The 22,207-nt window shown below is 38.1% G+C and overlaps 1 protein-coding gene across 1 annotated transcript; it reads left to right on the forward strand.

Moving 5' to 3' along the window:
• Positions 1 to 25: 25 nt before the first annotated feature.
• On the forward strand, positions 26 to 21,716 carry LOC122325223 (platelet-derived growth factor receptor alpha-like). The gene is given in 35 exon segments (XM_043220187.1): positions 26 to 235; positions 2,605 to 2,687; positions 2,846 to 3,105; positions 3,183 to 3,328; positions 3,331 to 3,429; positions 3,876 to 4,034; positions 5,544 to 5,706; positions 5,844 to 6,030; positions 6,660 to 6,775; positions 6,900 to 7,190; positions 7,299 to 7,565; positions 8,142 to 8,272; positions 8,389 to 8,487; positions 8,489 to 8,558; positions 8,687 to 8,876; positions 8,984 to 9,124; positions 9,935 to 10,012; positions 10,014 to 10,058; positions 10,257 to 10,453; positions 11,132 to 11,226; positions 12,197 to 12,306; positions 12,308 to 12,327; positions 12,719 to 12,823; positions 13,037 to 13,147; positions 13,368 to 13,521; positions 14,659 to 14,819; positions 15,693 to 15,808; positions 16,992 to 17,114; positions 17,275 to 17,386; positions 17,513 to 17,612; positions 17,694 to 17,799; positions 19,318 to 19,501; positions 19,504 to 19,538; positions 19,540 to 19,556; positions 20,093 to 21,716. Coding segments are annotated over 34 exon segments (4,395 nt in total). The 5' UTR covers positions 26 to 235; positions 2,605 to 2,625; the 3' UTR covers positions 20,238 to 21,716.
• Positions 21,717 to 22,207: the final 491 nt, after the last annotated feature.

The raw sequence follows: 22,207 nt of genomic DNA on the forward strand, positions 1-22,207 counted from the left end.
GATTAGTTCTCTGGGAAGGATGGACTGTAACATTGAATCAATTACAGGTTGCTGTTGCAGAGGCGCATTTGTGTGAGTGGCCGTGGAGCAGGACGGAGGAGCGCAGCACAAGGGAGAGGATTACTACTGCTTTACAACTGAGGACCCTTGGGCTGGTTGGAGTATTTTACAAGAGCTTTGCCATTCATTTTGGCTGTTCTTTTATCAAAGGGAACAACCAAAAGGGATTAAAAAGGTATTGTATGTTTAAATTAGTTTAATTAGTTTCTTTTGTGTTTTCTTTCATGCAAAGTTTTTTTTTTCTTCTTCAGTTCAAAAACGTTTGAACCTCTCAGCATAATTGCAATTATTCAGGATTAGACTAATTAGAGATGTTCTTTTATTACTTTTTTTAACATTATCGTTTTTTTTTTATTAATTCGTTTTCTCTATTTCCGAGACTACCAGTGAAAAGAAAGGTAGAGGGGAAAAAAAACACGATTTGGCCATATATCAACTCTCTGAATTTTTAAAATATACGGGGATTTTAATATTTTTTTCCACCAGCGCTCGCAATGGACACGTCAATCATTCCTTTTCGTCTCTGGAAAAAAAAAAGAAGTTTTTTTTTTCCAACTTTGAATCTTGAAACTTTTGCGTCGAGCAGGATTATAGACTTTTCCCAAAAGGAATCGCGATATATCACCGGTGAAGTCGAAGCCCGGTCGTGCTGGATCTCGGTTGGAGCCGCGGGCGCGCAGCTGGGGGTGTCTCAGCCGGTGGAGAGGCGCAGCTCTGGCGTCTAATGGCAAACACATTTCGGACTAGATTCGGAGACTTGTTTACCCATCAGAATTTAAACTGGATGCCCGCAACCGTTCTGGAATACGAGTCGTTGGAATGGAGATTTGTTTATCGCGGAGCTGTGGAGTCGAACCACGATCGAGGAGTTTAGAAAACTTACTTGCCGCCTTCTCCGCTGAAGTCCGAGTCGATGATGAATCTGCATGAATGGGGAACCTATCTCACATCTGGATTAACTTAATGCAATTTAGGTACCAAGGATCGAGCAGACGGCGTTGCTTTGCTTGGATAAAAATGAGGCTGAAACTGGATGAAATGAAAGAAAAATAAATATTTTTCTTTTCTTATTCGACTACAACCGTACTCTTTAGACCGCTTTCTTTTTTCCCCCACACGGAAATCGCTTTTACGCGTAAAGTATCTGGGTGTTGGAGGGCACCCCTCTCTCAGCTGTCGCCCGAAAGTGTCTGGCGATCAATTGCGCGTCTGTGTGTGGGCGCCCGGCGACGGGGGAGCGCGGAGAAAAGTGCGGGCCGAAATCTGCGCTCCAGTCGCCGCTGGACAGATGAGCGCTACCAAAAGCGCACTCTTCTGCCATTCCGCGATTGATTCCCATAGCGATCCAAGGGATTCCCAAACTGCTGCGCGGAAAGGGGTCGACTAATTACAGTCTTGCTCAACACCCCCGGATTCACCAAGGATAATTATCTTGAGAGGGGCTGGCTTGAGCAAACGGCAGAGCTCCTGTCTTCTCTGGGCTGTAAAACGAGTTTTTCCCTTCACTTTGAAGTGGGCCTTGCGTGACTGCTTGCCTTACAAAAACAACTGGACACGATTTCATCGGTTAATTACCTCGATTTTACTTTGAATTTGTTTGCATGTATTATTGCTATTTATTCATGGGGACTAAGTTAAATAATTGGCGCGTTTCTTCGGGATAACTGAGATTTAACAGAGCTGAGCACTTCAAATTAAGGGGCATTGACTGTCTGCTGAAGCGCTGATGGAACCCAGGGGTCCGAGGATCAGACAGACGGAGATAAAACACGCGCGCGCGGAATGTCTGATTAGAAATGAACCAAAACAAGTTTGAAATTAAAAGAAACGAACAGAACGCCACAAAGCGTGCCGCGGGACTGTATACTAATTTACGCACTGTGTTCCAAAGTTTAAAAACCTTTGAATACCAATTTAAATTCTGCTTACCAAAATTAACTAAAATTAATTTATACCGTGGGAAAAGAAAAGGCTGATTTAAAATAAAAGAAACAATTGATTTCAAACATTGCCCGCACATAGGCCTAGATATGTTATTATCGAGTTGTCAACAATCTTAATAGGCCTACAAATTTCTGATATATTGTGTTGCATACGTATGTTTCTGGATTTAAAAGTCACAGATGTAGGAGCTGCGAAAGCACCATCATTTCTTCATCTGTTGATCGCTTTCGACGCGGTGGTCTTCTTCGGGAAAATGTGAACTGTGTCTCCACCTGGTGGTCAAACCAAGCCTGTCCAAGCGCTCCGCCGACAAAGAGTCTGGAGTCGGTTTACCGAGTGAACCGCGTCCAGACTCTTTATAGACCTTTTATGTCTTGGCACCGAACCTTCCCAAACCTTTCTGCTGCCGATTATTCAATGGTTTCCCTTAGCTACCTGAGCCATTACTACTGAGCAGAGGTTCATCTTTTACGCTGGATTAACCACGAGACATCCACACAGTACACAAGTCAGAACTGACACAGATATTGGCTGCTTTACATGTTTGGCGTTTATCGTTGCAATTTGTAAAAAAAATTTTTTAATTTTTTCCCCTTTCAGCTGAGCACGATCCGAGTGACCATGGGGTTCCTGGAGACACATCTCGTTTTGGGGATTGTCTTATTAGGGGTATTTTCAGGTACGTGGATGACAAAAAACAAGGAAAATTTTAAAAAAAGAAAGCTGTAATGTAGCGTTGTTTCTTTCTCTAGTAATATTTATGTATTTGAAATGTTATGTAAATGTATCTGCACCACAGTAAGTTGTAATTAATCAAAATACGATGCAATATTTCCTGCAGATGTTTGAAACCTTGGCCGGTTATTCATTCGGATGAAAAGGAATTTATTCTCCTACCTCATTCTGAGTTCACCATCACTTGCTCCGGAGAGAGGAAAGTGATATGGCATGAGCCTTTGCCCCCCAACAGTGAAGTGCAGTCCGGATTCAATCACAGTACTTTGATAATCACTGATGCAGAGGCCTCTAACACAGGATACTACACCTGTTTGTATGATGGTCAACCTGAAAAAGAGACCGAAATCTACATTTATGTTCAAGGTACGTTATTGCTCAAGACCACTGATAAATGGTACATGTTGCACTTGTCAATCCGACTCCCACCTCTTCTTCCGTAGATCCCGAGGTTCCATTCGTGTCGGATCCTTCCGCTGAGACGGATGAAATAGGCACAACTATCCCCTGCCGTGCTACAAACTCCAATTATCAAGTGATTCTCAGAAACCTGCAGAGTGGGGATGAAGTCTCTCGCGCTTTACGACCACAAAATTGGCTTTTTGCAGTCTTTTTGCACCGGGTCGCTATGTCTGCGAGACGAACGTGAATGGCAAAGCGGTGCAGAGCATCGTTTATAACGTGACAAACGCACGAGGGTGAGTAACGCAACATATGAACATGTTTGGATGGTTTTATAGCGTAATGGATTGTTTTGGATTCTGACAAAGAAAAGCTAAACGTTAAGTCATTGCTCTGGCATGGCGTGAGTACCGAGGAGATGACAAATTCTTGTTATTGAGGAGTGATGACATTTTGAGTTGGGGTGGGCTGCAGGTGCGAGACCTGACGCACACTTGCTTCATATTGGATCACCGTGCTCAGCAAGTTACTCGTAAGAAGAACATTTACAGCCTTTTGTAGGCGTGGCTTAAATATTAGGGGTGTGTCTGCACCGGTTTTGGATCGAGCAACTGGCCCTGATTTCACTCAAACACGCTTTTATTTTTATTAGAAGTCCAGCAAGCAAAATGAGTTGAACTGCAGCGTCGTTCGTGTTTTGTGAGCGATTTGTGTTGTGTTTTGAAGATGCCAAAGATGATGACGATGATGATTATGAAGAAGAAGAAAAGAGCTTCAACATAAATCTGAGTGCCAGCATGGAGGACGTGAAAGAGGGGGATGCTGTCAATCTGACCTGCGAGACGCCTCATGGGAAAGCTTTCCACCAGCAGTGGCTGCATCCCCAAGTGCAGGCAAGACCCTCATCTGTTTTCTGTTTCGCTCTTTCCCTCTCTGTTTTGTACTTAACCTAATACAAACAAAGCTAATTTACTTCAACTCCATAACCGAAGACTGCTGGTGTGATGCACAACCATATTCTGGGGCACCACGCTCTCGTTCTTTATATAGTCGGTTGGTGGGAAATGCAGAAATGTACAAATGTTAAGGTAGAAACCTCAAAGGAGAGGAGTGAGACTAATTTACTCTGTGCTTTGACCTATGACCTGAATGTCCTGTGAGTGTTGAAGACAGATGTGTGTTTCTCACCTCTGTGAGCCCTCTGTGGTTTTGCCAATCCACATGTGTTCGGGATTCACAAGACCGCTGAGATCTGCGTGAACTAACATGCTGAAGGGTATTTGCGAAACAAAAGATGCTAGATAGATAGGCGTAGTTAATATTTGTTGTGTGTTCGATGATTAATGTAAATTCAGATCAAATGTGCGTTAGTTAGTTTATTTGATTAAGGTCCAAATCAAAGTATAGTTTGTTTTTTAATTGAGTAGTTAGTTGTAGTTGATGGTTTCGGTTTTGTTAGTTAGTTAGATAGTTAGCTGATGTAGAATCAGTTTGTTGGCTAGTCGAGGTAATTTGGCTTAGATGGACAGTGCTTAATGTAGTTTTTATATAATTTATGTTAAGTAAGTTTCAAATGAAAATATGTCGGTAAGTTAGTTTTTTGTTTTGTCTTGTTATTTTTGTGCATTTGTAAATGTGAATTACGAATCAAAAGATGCTAGGTAGTTTGTTAGTTATTAGTTTTAGTTGTCCTTCTTGTGCATATTATGTGTTTGTTTGGATTTGGAAAATCCATGCCGGTTATGGTGGAAAGATGTTGTTATCTTTCAGTGAGTCTGTATGCATCATGTAGCTCACCATCCATGTTTGTTTTAAATCAGTCTGTCAGAAGCATTATTTTTAAAAATAAGAGTCCTTGGTTTTTGAAAGCAGCGTGGAATTGTGCAGAGACGCTCCAAGTTCTTGTCTGGACCAGAGCCGTTCTTGGGTTCTGCTGCGGTTGTTTGTGATGACTACGGCCCTTTAAAAGACTTGCAGAGCTGATTTATCTCCAGCAGGCAGAAATAGGCAGATACAGTACAATCTAGCAAAGTACGTCTTTGCATACAAAATTGGAGTTTATGAAACAGAATTTAAAAAGAAAGAAACTTTATTTTACGGTCTCTTAACTGGTTACTTATCAGCGTGCATATTGCTAGAATATTAGCCATTTATTAGTAGTATTTAAACACACACCAATGCTTTATTCTACATGACTATATTGTTCATCGTTAATCGTACCAAATACTAAAACTAACTTCCTTGCAAACTATTAATAAGCAGCAAATTGGGATTTTATTGAGGGAAAGGTCGTAGTTAATAGTGCAAAAGTGTTCCCTGTTCTAAAGCGTTCATCATTCCATCAGTGCATCTATTATAAATACAGCTCTTATTTACTTTCTCCTCATTATTACTCTACTCAGGCCAGAGATGCTGTTCCAATGAAGTTAACATTCCCAGACAAGGTTCAGTACATCCTCAGCATCCCGAAAGCCTCTGTGGCAGACACTGGACGTTATGAGTGTGCTGTTACCAACCAAATCACTGGAAAAACCAAGTCCCTCATCCTGGGAATCACGGTCCACGGTGTGCACTTCTCTTTCTCACTTCTCAGACTCCACACACCTCTGCTTTCACCATTAAAACCAGTAAACGGAGATGGGCTGAACAGATGTGGAGGAGACATCAATCAATGTTCTTGCTTTCTTTCTTCTGACTTTTAGAAAGCTCTTTTGTGGAAGTAATATCTAATGGGATCGGGCCAGTGGAGATCGTGTCGCTTCTGGAGGAAAAAGAGTTCACTATTTACATTGATGCTAACCCTGAGCCAAAAGTCAGGTGGTTTAAAGATGAACTCGAGCTGGATGACAGCTACATCTCCACCAAGACCACTCATCTGGAAGGCCTCAGGTAGAATTTCACAAATCTGTTCATAAAATAGACAGAAATTTTTCATTCAACAGTCTTTCTGTTTAAAATAGTAATGTTTTATTGATTAATCTCTATTACTGATCATATTTTTATGAATTACAGTGTATTGTAATATTTTAAATATTTTATAATATTTTAATATTTTTCAGTAAGTTATTAACCTAAATAAAGGATATTATGTATATTAAGTATATTAAGCATATAATGAATATAGTGATGTAAAGTTAACATAAATAGAGAAATAATCTAAAAAGTATTTTTATTTAAAAAAATTAGCAACAAAACAAATGTTATTACATTTTTTAACTATATATTTAGCGATAGATAGATAGATAGATAGATAGATAGATAGATAGATAGATAGATAGATAGATAGATAGATAGATAGAAGATAGATAGATAGATAGATAGACAGATAGATAGATAGATAGATAGATAGATAGATAGATAGATAGATAGATAGATAGATAGATAGATAAGGAACTAAGTATAGTTGGTTCATTCTAGTTGAGTTATCCACTGTTAGCAATCTAAACCTTATTATAAGATTCACCAGTTTCTTAATACCAATGAAATAGCTGTAATGATCATGTCTATTTATTACAAAGGTATGAGAATATTCTGGTTCTCCGTCACCCCATAGAGGAGGACAGTGGCATCTATGAGATTGTTGCATCCACTGGTTCCAGGACCTCAAGATTTTCATTCAAACTGCTAGTTGAAGGTAAATTTTTATATCAAACAGCAAAATGCATAAAGTGCCCACAATGATTGGGAAACCTAATTCTAAAGCTGCAATGTATATAGTTTTGATGAGAAATTCAAACACTTGTTCATGTTGTGATCAGCCATGTACCCAGAGCTGCCACAGTCGGTGCTGGCTCCAGTCATGTGGCCCCAGAGGGACAGCATGGAGGTGTCTCTCCACTCCACTTTCCGACTCACGTGTCGAGGTCAGGCTGAGCTCACCTGGTACAGTCCTGTTTATCTCCACGATCAGATCGACACTGAAAAAAAAGGACTCTTCATCTCCACTGTGACTGTGAGCAATGCGACGGCCGCCCATACAGGAAAATACATCTGCTTCTATGACTCCAGCAACAACACTGAGGAGACCTCCATCTATATTTATGTGCCAGGTACTGCTTTGTGTTTTTTGACACAGTAATGCTCTTTATAAAGTGTGTACTTTGTAGGTAGTGTGAAGCACTTTATACATGGCAATTTCTTTCCAAAAACACATGCAGATCCAGAAACGCCGTTTGTGCCGTCCATGATGCCTTTTGAAAACCATGTACTGACGAGTCATGATGAAATGGAGATACCCTGCCGCGTGACGGACCCCAGCGTCAGCGTCTCTTTGATTCACGTCGAGACCAATCAGGTTCTGCCCAGTGTCTATGACAGCAAGAGAGGATTCATTGGCCTATTCAGTGCTGGGACATATGTCTGCAGGACCATCATTAACGGACAGACACATAACAGCATAGATTACATCGTTCATGGCTGGACAGGTGAGAATAAATTTGAATTGTGTGAATGGCAGGTGCAGGAAGTATTGTATTTGTCGGTACTTTATTTTACAGTTAAAAATGTGGGTGACACTTTATTTTACAGTTACACCTATTAGTCACTTGCATGCATATTTTTACAATATTAACCGTTTATCAGTGCTAATTATGCACATATTAATACCTTATTCTATATGACCTTATTCTACATCCCCAATCCTACCCAATACCGAAATGTAACGACTACCATGCTAACTATTAATAAGCAGCAAATTAAGAATTTATTGGGGAAATGTTGCAGTTAATAGTTAACAAGTGTTACCAAAATATGTTATAGCGACAGAAACTTCAATTCAAGAAATACATTCGTTAAGTAAAAGTAAGAAAACAAAGAAAAAATAATCATGAGATATATTACTGGAATAAGCATGACAAGGAAAATTAAATGTACATATTGAGTTATCGTGTTTAATATATATATATATATATATATATATATATATATATATATATATATATATATATTCCCCTGCCATGCATTAATCCACCCTAACATGCATTCATCACATTGTCTCTCAGGAGGGTCTGATGTGCAAGTCGAGCTGCAAGCAGAGAAGAAAGCTCTGCTGGTGGGTGAGACCATCACTGTTGACTGTGTAGCCAGAAACAGTGAGATACTGGAGGACCACTGGAAATACCCCGGGAAGCTGGTGAGACAGGAACAGAATAAAAAGAACACGTTTACATTGCATTCCCTTAAAATCAATATAATATATTGATATATGTAAAACATATTTATATTCTTTACCTGTCATTTCTCTCTTAGGCGGGTCGAGGAATAAAGACCGTAAAGGAGAATAAGCGAGATCTTGAGATCCATTACACTCTGACAGTGGCTAATGCCTCACCGAAAGACAGCGGCGTCTCACGCTTGCTCCATCACCGATGTTAAGAGCAACGAGAGCCAAACCAAACAGCTCACTATTACAGTCTATGGTATAGTGATCACATACAGTAACACAGAAGTACATGATTTTCAGTGCATACGGCACATTCACACAGGATTACATTCTCAGTGATTCAGTTGCAGTCCTAATCTGCCTTTACGATTGTCGTGTGTGCAGATCATGAGTTCGTGCACATAAGTCCGGCGATCGGTCCAGTGGAGACCACAAGGCTGGACGAGGTGCGAGAGTTCAGGGTGGACATACAGTCTTTCCCCGCTCCCAAAGTCACATGGTTAAAGGACGGATCGGTCCTGGGAGATGTTGCAGCAGAAATCACCACCAGCCTCCTAAAAATCGATGAGACCAGGTGACTTCACATATCACATTTTATATATGGGCTTAATTGAAAAAAAGGTATCACATCGATATTTCTTTTAAAAGTGTTGTGTTAAAGCCGTTGTTTTGTTTGTTCAGTTACCAGGGTGTGCTGACCCTGATCAGGGCTAAAGCAGAGGACAGTGGGAACTATACCATCAGGGCAGAAACAGGCAGCCAGACTGCCAGCAACAGTTTCTACCTCCAGGTTAAAGGTGGGACCTCACTTTTTTTTTTTCTGTAGCTGCAGGTTGTTTTTGTCACACCTTTGTTTACCTACATTTGCATGTGTTTGCTTTTGCCTCTGCTTCATGTTTGTTTATTCCAGTGCACCTCTATATCTTTCTTAACCACTCTTTACATACATTTGTTTAAGTTTTTTTTCTTGTTGTCAACTGGAGGATCTTTGTCAAGCAATGTGTAGCTACATGTGCTTACAGTATAAGTGTAGGTTTTCTTATGTGCTGTATTTGTGCTAACTAGGAGTGGGGCAAATACTGAAAATAATTACACCAATTAAAAGCATACTATTAAAAAATATGTTAGTTAATGGTAGTTTAATGGTACATGAGTGATAAAATATAATTATTTTGCATGAAACATAATTAAAGACTCCTGGGTACATAAGATATTAAAATGTAACTTCTGTCATTAACCTATTTTATGAAACATCAAACAAATCAATAATGTTTAGCATAATTTTATAAAATAAGTATGCATATGACATCATAGCCTCAATTTTACATTAAATTAGTATGTGCATCAGAGCATTTGTGTTTAATATATATATATATATATATATATATATATATATATATATATATATATATATATATATATATATATATATATATAATAGTAACATTATCAATATCTAACATATCCTTGCTGAAAATTAAAAAAAAAAAAAAAAAAAAATATATATATATATATATATATATATATATATATATATATATATATATATATATATATATATATATATATATATATATAAATGGTGGGGTAAACTAAAAGGTTTGCAGGAAAGTAAAAATATTTCTCTTACAGTTCCCCTGTGATTGTGGACCTGATGGATATCCACCACGGCTCTGCTGCAGGTCAGGAAGTGGTGTGTATTACTGGCGGCCCCTGCCCCTGATGTCGACTGGTATATCTGCAAAAACATTAAACAGTAAGCATTCTTCTTTTTGCTTCATTCTGCTACCCTACAGGTATTGCCTCTATATTTATGTTGACCCTTTTAAGTCCTCACTTTTCAGACTTTCCTTCTATAAAAGCAGTCCAAAGTAGATGACACAGTCTCATCCCTAGAGATTTAAGTCAAGTCACCATAATGACATCAAGTTGAGCTCACATTTTCTTCCATCAGATGTGCCAACGATTCCTCCCAGTGGATGCCGCTTCCGATCAACTCTACGGACATCAAAGTGGAAGTGCAAATGGATGTGGACAACAACATTGAGAGTCACATCATCTTCCACCATCTTGAGAGCACAATTGCTGTGCGCTGTCTGGCCAGGAATGACATGGGCGCTGTTTCACGAGAGGTCAAACTCGTGTCGAATGGTAAGAGGCCTGTGTTTGTGTCTTTAAAGATGTGTTTTAGTTTTAGGAGTTGATTTTATCGACCAGACCATTGATTTGAAGTGCTGTGAATCTCTTTAGTGTCACTGTTTGTCGTAGGTAGACAAAGTAAACAAAGTTTCGAGCTGATTTGAAACTAATTTGAATCACAGGTGTACAGTTTATTTAGGGATGAATTGCTGGCAGTAGATGAGGTTTTGTTTGCTGAGGTTTCAGTCATTGTAAGGAAACATCTCTGTATTTATGTGTTGGTGATCAAGGTTTTTTAAATTTAGCAAACGCTACTTTAGTAGTCTTTACATCTGTTAGTCTCATTTTGTAAACTGTGCCTGTCTTGTCAGGCTCCCCATGTCTTTTTCCTGTGATAGATTCCTCAGGTGGACCGTCCATGGTCTTTAGAAACAAATCCATATGTGTTTACACTAGTTTCTGTTGGCAGGGGTTTTGCTTCACTAAGTTTCTTGGCAATTTGATTAATACGACATACGAGATTGATGTGAAAATATTTATACTATTATGATGACATTATTAGGTATGTAAGTTAAGCTGTAGCTCATTAAGAAAAGTTTTGTTTTGGCAGTTGTCAGTTTAGTTTTGTACCATACCTTTCCATATCTTCACCCTCCTCTTCCTCATTGCTGCTGCTGCTGGTGTGTTCAGGTCCTCACTCGGAGCTCACTGTGGCTGCTGCTGTTCTGGTGCTGCTGGTCATTGTCATCATCTCACTCATTGTGCTGGTCATTATCTGGAAACAGGTACTCACTCATTCATCTACTCATTCACTCACTCACTCACTCACTGACTCACTCATTCACTCACTCACTCATTCACTCACTCACTCACTCACTCATTCATTCACTCACTCACTGACTCACATTCATTCACTCACTCACTCACTCACTCATTCACTCACTCACTCACTCACTCGCTCACCCACTCACTTGATCTCTTACTCACTGACTCACCCATTCATTCACCTACATGCTCACTCACCCATCCATCCATTCACTCACTCACTCACTCACTCACTTACTCAATTACTTATTCGTTCATCCACTCACCCATTCATCCACTCACTCGCTCACTCACTCACCCATGTACTCACACAGTCATTTATTTAGCAATCTATTTATTTATTTACACTAATAAATTGACTCACTCACTCACTCACTTATTCACTCACTGGCATTAACTCACCCATTCAACCATTTCTCACGCATTTACTTACACTTACTCACCAACTTGCTCACCCATTTATATGCAGGTTAATTTATCCATACTTATCAGTAAGATAAGTACTTTTATTCAACAAAGCAACAGTTAAGGTGACAACATTTCTATACCAAAATTAATGCTGTGCAACACATTTATTCACTTATTCACTCAGTTACCCATAGTTAGTCATTCACAACCACTAACCCACTTTCTCACCCACTCACAACTACTCAATCATTCACTTTCTTGCTCACATTCACAAATTCACTCTTTCACATTCAGTCTTGTAGTCACTCGAACACATTTGAGGCATGAATAGAAAATATGCATCAGCACAGTCGTTTTAGAATCTGTAATGGCTGAAATGTGACTGTCATATTGCTTGTGAGTGAATGACACTTCTCCCCCTCTCGTGTGTGAGAGTGTGGAACAGCCTGACTGTCTTCCAGTACCGAAATCTCTGTTATCAACCACATGAGAATCACTCTCTCCTTGTACACCTCTTTACAGAAACCACGTTATGAGATCAGATGGCGTGTGATTGAATCTGTCAGTCCGGATGGTCACGAGTACATCTATGTTGACCCCATGCAGCTTCCATATGACTCCCGCTGGGAGTTCCTCGGATTCACTTGTACTGGGTAAGTCACATTTAAAGTAAATCAATCGACCATGATCCTGTCCTGTGGATTCATTGTGGTTCAGCCATCTTTAAGTGACACTTTGTTGTGGTTATGCACTTGATGGGATTGTGGTCATCTTGTTAGCCTGTCCTAATATGACATCATCACAGTCTACTGCACAGATCTCATTTAAACGCTTTGTGTGGTGACTGTACAGCCTGATTGAGGTTTTTGACTCCAACATGCAAAATGATCTTTTACTAACAGGAAACCACTGTGGTAATACTGAAAGTTACAGAAAGCGATTTGAGTTGACATGCCGTTTTAGACTAGGTAATATTTCAGTGACATCTTCTGGCTATGCAAATGAGTTCAAGCTTTTGTCTGTGTGTGTGTGTGTGTGCTGCAGGTCGTGTCCTAGGCTCAGGAGCATTTGGGAAAGTAGTGGAAGGCACTGCTTATGGACTCAGTCGTTCTCAACCCGTGATGAAAGTGGCAGTGAAAATGCTTAAACGTGAGTTAACTGAGGTTTAACTAGTAGTTGCATGTATAAAACGCATGGTAGTTGAAGTTCTTTGATGAGTCAGATGTTTTTAACACTATATATAAATATATATGTATCTTTGAGAACCCAAAATAGTTTTTCTTTGGCATATATTTAAAACCCCATTTTAGAAGCTTTATTTTTAAGAGTGCATTTAAATGGTTAATATGATTGCTTTTTCAGCAACAGCACGCTCCAGCGAGAAACAGGCTTTGATGTCAGAGCTGAAAATTATGACCCACCTGGGCCCTCACCTAAACATTGTCAACCTTCTGGGAGCATGCACCAAATCAGGTGAAAATACACAAACACACAGATAACAAACACAACACTTAGTCTCTAGGGTGGTGTCTTCTTGGTTCGTGGGTGTTTATAGTGTGTAAGCGTTTTAACAGGCAGAGTTAAGTGCAACGTAGAACTTTAACCTCCTGCTTTTAGACATTTTACAAGTCTCTGATAAGATTAGACCAGTTTTATTAACACTGCTCTAACTCTTTCTCTTTTTGTCTCCCAGGACCAATCTACATTATCACAGAGTACTGTTTCTATGGCGACCTAGTGAATTACCTGCATAAGAACAGAGATGGGTTTCTCAGCCGCCACACAGAAAAGGGCAAGAAAGAGCTAGACATCTTTGGCATCAACCCAGCTGATGAGAGTAGCAGGAGGTCAGCCACACACACACACACACACAAAAGATCTGAATTCATTCAAATAAGTGAATCATAAAAATCAATGGTAAAAATGCCAATTTAGTTAATTTAATTTTGTCAAAATATGATATTAGGACATTTTTATTTTTATTTTTATTCTTATTAATATCATCAGTATTTCAGTATTATTGGGTAAAGTCATGTATGAGAGGAGAGAAAGATAACAAACAAGTAAAGAGGTGGAGGGTGAACTTCCTACAACGGTTGTCTTTTGCTGAAGGCAGATATCTTTAACTACATCTTTTATTTTAATTATTAATAACATTTTTATAATTTTTTGTATTAACTACACTGCTATAAAACAGTTATATGCAGAGCTGGCATACAATTTTGGCCAAAATGACACTATATTGCCAAAAGTAATGGGACACTCTCTTTATCAGAACAGAAAAAAAACATGTCCAAAACTGTGGCAACAAAGATGGAGAAATAATTTAATTGTATTTTCATCTCTGTTGCAACTGTTTTTGAAAGTGTCTCATATTACTATACCCATATGTACAAGTCATTGGCGTTTGGTGCTAAGTTTTTACCTCAAGGTCCACATTTAAAATCACACCAGAGCTGGCTTTCTGCAGACCAGTCAAGTCCTTCCGCACTGTCTTAATCAATCCTTTAGTTTTCAATATTGCATTTTCATGTTAGAATAGAAAAGGGTCCTGTTCAAACTGTTGCTATAATGTTAGAAGCACACAATTCCCTAAAATATCATTATATGCTTAAACATTAAGATTTGTACACACAGAAATTATTAAAGTAGTCAAGCCTGTTCGTTAGAAGGGGTGTCCCAATTATGGTATTACAGTGTATCTTAGCAGCATAATTAAGTTAATAATTAAGGCTAGGTTATAGAACAAAGCAAACTTTTAGAGAATACTCAGGTGGTTACTATGTAATAAACCAAATTAAGATGATTGGTGATTATAATCTCTTCACTTCCACTTGCACATCATATCTTTCTAATGACCTACTCTAAAATGATTTCATGATTAACATGACTGATAGCAAAGATAGTGTGAGTGTTTTTATTTGGCTAGAGTGAATAGCCAAGTGATCCCCTTATTGACTATTTCCGTATTTATGTATGCACAGCTACGTCATCCTGTCTTTTGAGGGGAAAGGTGACTACATGGACATGAAGCAGGCAGACACCATGCAGTACGTCCCCATGTTGGAAATGAATGAAGCCTCAAAATACTCCCCCATCCAGAGATCAGACTATGACCATCCTCCATCTCACAGACAGCTCAATGGTGAGTTCAGTGGTATATCTTAAATAGATAATTACCCAAAAATGTCAATTCAGTCATCATTTACTCACTGAATGACTTGTTAATCTGTGGAACACACAGTTACAATGAAGCACTGAAGCTTTCAAGCCTTAAAAATGAATGCAAAAGAACTATAAAAGTATAATTAAGACTGGCGTGTGTGCTATATTGCAAGCTATACAACAGCTTTGTATGAAGAACTGATTGTGCAGAATTAGTCCAATGAAGTGATTCATTGAAAAGTCAGCCTCTAAAGAATGATCCATTCCCAAGTCATGAGCTCTTGTCAAGCAGAGGAAGGAATATGTCAAGATTTGAAATTCAGAAGCTCTAGTTCATGAGTTTAACTGAAAAAGAGCATGAAAAGCTATTTTCTCCTCATGGTTAATGGAAAAAGAAAAGTCAAATGGGTTTGGAATGAAATGAAGGTAAGGAAATGATGACAAATGTTTTATTTTGGGGTGAACTATCCTTAAATCACATCTCCACCTCATTCCTTTTCCTGTTTTCTTATTCTTCATCCTCCTGATTTTTTCGCTTCTGCACTTTATTTTTCGGTTTGTCCCTCGCTTGCTGCACATACTCAGGTCGGTCTGGCATGCTGTGGTCTGGTTTGGCTTGGCTGGTGGTTAAGGGAGACACACACACACACACACACACACACACTGATGTTTACTAGTGATAGCAGAGGTCCACCCATGTCACTGCAGTCTGTGCACCCTACAATTACAGAGGGTAATTGTAGCACAAACGTCTTAATGCATACATCTGCCTGCCATTCCTCAGGCACACACATAAGATCATTTTCAGCATTCAATGCTAATTCAGAACGGGGTTTTTTTTTGTGAACAACAGAGAGTGAAGTTGAGAACCTTCTCTCAGATGACACCAGTGAAGGCCTGACGACAGTGGACCTCCTCAGTTTCACCTATCAGGTGGCTCGAGGGATGGAGTTCTTGGCCTCTAAGAACGTGAGTTAAACTCTTTTTTTGTGCACAAAATCTGCCTCTGTTGTTTTTGTCTATAAACATTTGCATAAACATTTGCACTTTTGATCTGCACTTTTTGTTCTGCAGTTTAGACATAACATTGAGACATAAACACTAAAGTGCTTCTGAAAGTCTGTGCAAACCTGATGGCAGGTTACTATATTTGAGAAAATGGTTGCCTGTATGCTGTGGCTGTATGGTTAAAATTCATAGGATTGAGGGTTTGCAGAACCTCCTTGGTCAAATAAAGCCTTTCGACAGAAGCCGAGCATTGGACATTGTTATTATTTTATGTTATGTTATAGTAAGTATTAATTAGACTTCTTGTGTTTAAAATTAGGTAAAGGGGGTTGACAAAATCTCATTTTACAAAAGTGGACTTCAGACCACCCTTGAAGAAAATCAAGGGTGGGATTACACTGAGAAAAGTAATGGAGCATGAAGTTACATTAAAAGCTGTGATTCCCAACCAGGGCATGCTTAAGCAGATTAGGAAAATTTAATTTAATTTAATTTAATTTAATTTAATTTAATTTAATTTAATTTAATTTAATTTAATTTAATTTAATAATTTATTAAACTACTTGTAATTAAAAAGAAAATAAATAAAAAAAAAAAGTTATGTGTGGAAAGATTGCATTCCAAATAAAATGTTTTTGTTTACATAATATATGTCTGCGTGCTGTGTATACTTATTATGTATATATAAATATACATATACACATGCACGTATATATTTCAGCAAGATGTTGTTTTATATTAAATATATTTATTTTCAAAACAGCATAACAACATACACATATATGATGCAAACATTAATTGTTTGACAGCACTACTTAATATTAATGGTAACACAAAGTGATATACACAGTGAACACTACAAGAGATTTAAAATGAAAATTTGTTTTGATTTTGCATTATGGACTATTTTAGCTTTTGGTGGGGTTATAAGGTTACATGACAAAAAAAAATGGCTTAGACTACATGGGTATGAAAAATGATAGATGAATGTTTTACCACTTAATCTTTAAATGTTTTACATATATTATAGATTTACGAATAATCTTTCTATATAATATAGCCCACTTAAACCGAGCTGAATGTTAGCCACTAGTTTCACTCGTTGAGCTCTCTCTGTGTCTTTTTCTCTCTGTTTCTCGCAGTGTGTGTACACAGAGACTTGGCTGCACGTAATGTCCTGCTGTCTCAAGGCAAGATAGTGAAGATCTGTGACTTTGGACTGGCCAGAGACATCATGCACGATAACAACTACGTCTCCAAAGGAAGTGTGAGTGCTTGTCTTAGTCCTAATGTGGCTTTCCTGACTATTTGTCTTAGATTATGGATATTTTCAGTGTTTTAACGTGACCTTCTTTGGAAAGAAGAGCTGGAACAATCATCCTCTAATACTTCTAATTGTTGTTTTGTATTCTCTCTCTCACACACAGACTTTCCTTCCAGTGAAATGGATGGCCCCTGAGAGCATCTTTGATAACCTGTACACTACACTCAGTGATGTCTGGTCCTATGGCATCTTATTATGGGAGATCTTCTCTCTTGGTATGTTTCTTGTCATAGATTGCCATAGAGTAGTTATTTCCAAACTTTATATTTATATTTTCCAACACATTTTATTTATTCCACGTTTTAGTAACCAAAACTACCACGTTTCTGTTGTTTCTGTAGGAGGGACTCCTTATCCAGGTATGATTGTGGATTCCAGCTTCTACAACAAGATCAAGAGTGGATACCGAATGGCAAAACCCGAGCACGCTTCCAGTGATGTGTATGTTAGACTCTCAAGACCGCGCTTGGCTTTAACTGGTGCAGATGTCTGAACAGTGTGTTGTTGTTTGTCTGTGTGCAGCTATGAGCTTATGATGAAGTGTTGGAACAGTGAACCAGAAAAGAGACCATCTTTCCACAGCCTGAGTGATACGGTGGCCTCTCTGCTGCCTTCAGGATATAAGAGGGTAAGCCTGCAACATAAACACACCATTTCAAGATTTTCTCTTCTTTTTTTTATGTTTATCACTCTCAAATGGTTTCAGTTTTCTTTGGGGATGAAATCATTTTTCAGGAGAACATACATTATTTATTAAAGCTATTCACATTTTGTGCTATATAAAATATTTGTGTCAGAATTATATCATAATAACAGCATTTTAATGTATTAAATGTAGTAATTCATTCGTTCCACAAAAACATCTAATTCATGTGTTTTGACAAAAAGGACCACCTCAGGAAGGGGGTCCTGAGAACAGATATATCAAAAAAAAACAACCATAGATTTTTGTAGGATATGTTTTAGGCTGAAAAAAGACACCACCACAATAATTAATAAAATGTTATTTTAAATTATCTTACTAAAATATTTGTGCTATAATTATAATATACATAAAAAGTATTTTAATATTATTTTATTTTACATTAAATATTATCTAAATAAAAAAAGATTAGATAAAATGCACTAATTATGAAAAACTCTGAAGCTATAAATCTCCACTACAGTGGGGACAAAAATACATTTAAAAAATCTGATAAATGTATTAATTTTTTCTTTCAGGACAGCCAGGATCTGACTTACTGATATATAAAAAAATGACATAAAAATCTCCTGAAATTAAAATTTAGAATTGTCAAATTAACAAAACCAAATAAATGCTACTTATACTCAACTAAACGGAAATTGAAAACTATAATAGAAAATGAAACATTTTCTAAACTATAATAAAATATCCCGCCATGCCCTAATAAATGGCCCAGATAAAAGTATGGTGGAAATGGCTTCCACTTCCTGCATCTTAAATGCAGTGTGTCAATCTGGGCTTTGAGGCCTCAGCTACACGTGTATGTCACAATTGCCAACAGTCCCAGACCGCTAACAGAGATTAGCACAGCAGCGCTCCAGCTGGCTACCGCCCCAGCGAGGCACAACCCCGCAGTGCTAATGACCAGGAGCATACAGTTAGCGTCCGCCAGCTAGCCATAATTGCTCTATTAAACAGACACCGCACGTGGTACTTCAAAACTCTGCTTCCCAGAGTCACATGGCCCAGGGAATAACTAGCTCCTGTTATAGCACCTTGGGCAGGGGTGTGGTGGGAAATGCGGTTCACAAATGGGCCAGTAAGCCCTCAAGTAACCACAGAACGCTCGCAGAAATGGGGCAGAACTTGGGCTTGGGCAGTGTTTATGATGGTGTTGAAGTGCTATTTACAACTGCCAGAAATGATTCAATTTCTCCCACATTTCCTTCAGTACAATGTGTTAACTTAGCACAGCGAATTGCAAGCTTAATTTGAGATTAACGTTTTATTTACAGCCTGCAACCTTCGTCACGTAATGCCTATTTATAAACTTTTTTAAATCTCTTTCTGCTTTGTTATAGTGTTAGTGCACATGCTGTGTTACTATTAACGATATATATTTTTTGGTATTAAACATTAATTGAATATTATTTATTTATAACTTTTTCTCTTGTTGTGCAGTGCTACGAACGCGTGAATCATGACTTCCTGAAGAGCGATCACCCCGCTGTGACTCGGGTGCAGTGCGTTGACAATGATGATGCATACATGGGTGTGCTCTACAAGAACCAGGGCAAGCTGAAGGACCGCGAGAGTGGCTTTGATGAACAAAGGCTGAGCTCTGACAGTGGTTACATCATTCCTCTGCGGACCTCGACCCGCTGTCAAATGAAGACTACAGCAAAGAGGAACCGCCACAGGTAGCCCACCAGTTACACTCTGATGCGTTAGGATGAGGATTCAAGAGCATTTTAGACATAGGTCTGAGCATAGCGAGGTTTTTTTTTTATTGTTTTTTTAATAAATTAACATTTTTATTCAGCAACAATGCATGTAAGTGGTAAAATTTCTTCAATTCATTCTATCTATCAAAAGTGACATTTATATATATATATAAATCTTGAATTTTTATTATGCATATATAAATACACATTCATTTATATATTTTATAAAAATATGTAACATTTATGTATTAAATAATTTCAATTATATGAATATAAATATATACATGTAAATATTTTCAAAATATATACAGCATGTGTATGCATTTATGTATACATAATAAATATACACAGTACACACATACATATATATATTTATATAGTGACATTTTTGTAAATTTTTATTTGTTTATTTGTTTTTATTTGTTTATTTGTTTCATTTTAACAAGTTCATACATAAAAGTCATGATCCAAGAGTCTTTGAATTACCGCATTACTTCCCTTTGTCTCTGTAGCTCTCAGACGTCAGAAGAAAGCGCAATAGAGACAGGCTCTAGCAGCTCCATGACGAAGCGCGAGGGAGAGACGCTAGAGGACATCACCTTGCTGGACGAGATGTGCTTGGACTCAGGAGACCTGGTGGAGGACAGTTTCCTGTGAGCAGAGAAAAGAGAGAGAGAAACATTCTTCTGATTCATTTCAAGTTCACAGAGCTCTCTCGGCGTCCTTCTGCCACATTTTCCTCACCTCACTTTATCGGAGCCTTCAGAAAAAAGCAAAACCTTTAATGCGTGAATGTCATCGATGTTTTTGGATTAGACATCGCCCTCTACAGGTCTGGAGGAACGAGCAGTGCACCCCAGGACTCCTTGAGCGCTCTTGATGGGCCTCTGTGACTGTTTAAGTGACTCTAATGGAGTTAAGACCAATGAAGAGGGGAAGTGGAGGACATACTTGTTTTGTATATCATTTCTGTGTGTTTGTATCGTGTTTGTGTATGTGTTTGAGTGGATAGTGTGAACTTTATCTTGATGGGCATTCCGATCAGCAATATAAGCATGTCATTTATAATCATATCAGTGACCTGAGTGGTTTCACAACTGCTACCTTAGCTACCAAAAAAACCACTATAGTCATTAAAAAAGGAGTACAACTGAGTCAACATGGCCTCTGTTTTTGAATCAGGCCCATCTTTTCACCTCACTCCCACAGTTTTACAGGATCTAGTCCACCAACTGAACAGCACATATGGTTTAATGTACCTGGTCGCATATTGTCAATATCTCAATAAGTGTGACAGTCAGAAATTTATTTTTGTACTTTTTGTTTGGATAGTATGGGTATATTATTTGTGAATACTGGGTTGGGTAGGGAGAAATTATGTAGTCTTAAATGAAGAAAATGGCAACTGTGTTTTGACACGCGAGTCACGTGTATTTTAGTGACTTAAACCTTTATAAGATGCTGATATGACTCTATTTAAAACATCTTTATGTCCGCCAAGTTTTTTTACTGAACTATTATGTCTGATGCATTACTGATCTTCAAAGCTATGCTTTTGTAAAAGATGGTTGAAACGTAATGGCTTTTTTCACACTGTCAAAGTTTGTACGCCACATGAGGAAAGACTTCAGTTAAATGGCTTGCTCACGTTCGAAAGCCGGTCCCTTTTTCTGTTTCCTCGGATTCTGCTCCCAAGTTTTAACCTTCCTGTGCATTAGACTTTATATTTAAGAAATTAAACCAAATAAGACAATGGAGATAATCATGCCCTTACAGACGTGGTAGTTTGCTGCTTGTGAAGATTCGTGCGACCTCCCTAAAGCAAAGCAACTGAAAATCGTGGTGTGGATTTACACATAGCCAAATCCTGCAGTCTTGAAGCATCTTAGAGACACGTCATTTAGATTTTTACTTTGATGTTATACATCACTGTTCATTGTAAATGTGTATCATTGTATATCAGGACTTCAGCATATCACTGCCTGCCCCCCGTCTTCACCCTCTACTGTGGTCTGTTTCACGGGCACGTCAAGAGGAGATATATATTAAAACTGTTGCACTTTTTAAATCTCTTCTTTTGTTCAGATTTTATTCTAGCATTTCTGCTTTGTGTGTGTGTGTGTGTAGATGGTCAAAATTTGTTCAAAGGAAAAAGTAGGTAAATGATTTCTAAAGAGACAGTAGAGTGAATGTTCTTGAGCAGGAAGAGGGGAAACAAGGAGAGGTGTGAAGTATATTCTATGGTACAATATGTGTAATTCTAGGTAGTTACTCCCTTTAACAGATGTTATTCTTTTGCTATTATATGCATTATGACCATGTACATTAAAAAGATTTATATTTCAATAAATGAGATTTAATGAATTCTGTCCTTTTTTTATTTATCTATATTTATGTATTGTAATTGATTGATTTATTTTTATGTGTAGATCTTGCTCTGATAATAGGTAAGTGACACAGTCCATTCCTGACATAGGAATATTTGGTAAATATTGCACTAATTACATCACTTAAAATTATGATATCTGGAATACTGCTGAAATCACAACGGCACGTGCATTCAGGTAATACTTACCTTTTAACGAATGCCTGTCAGCTAGAAATGTAATTTTATCCTACAGTATTTA

Source organism: Puntigrus tetrazona, chromosome 20, assembly GCF_018831695.1.
Source record: "Puntigrus tetrazona isolate hp1 chromosome 20, ASM1883169v1, whole genome shotgun sequence".
In the NCBI taxonomy this organism is placed as follows: Eukaryota; Metazoa; Chordata; class Actinopteri; order Cypriniformes; family Cyprinidae; genus Puntigrus; species Puntigrus tetrazona.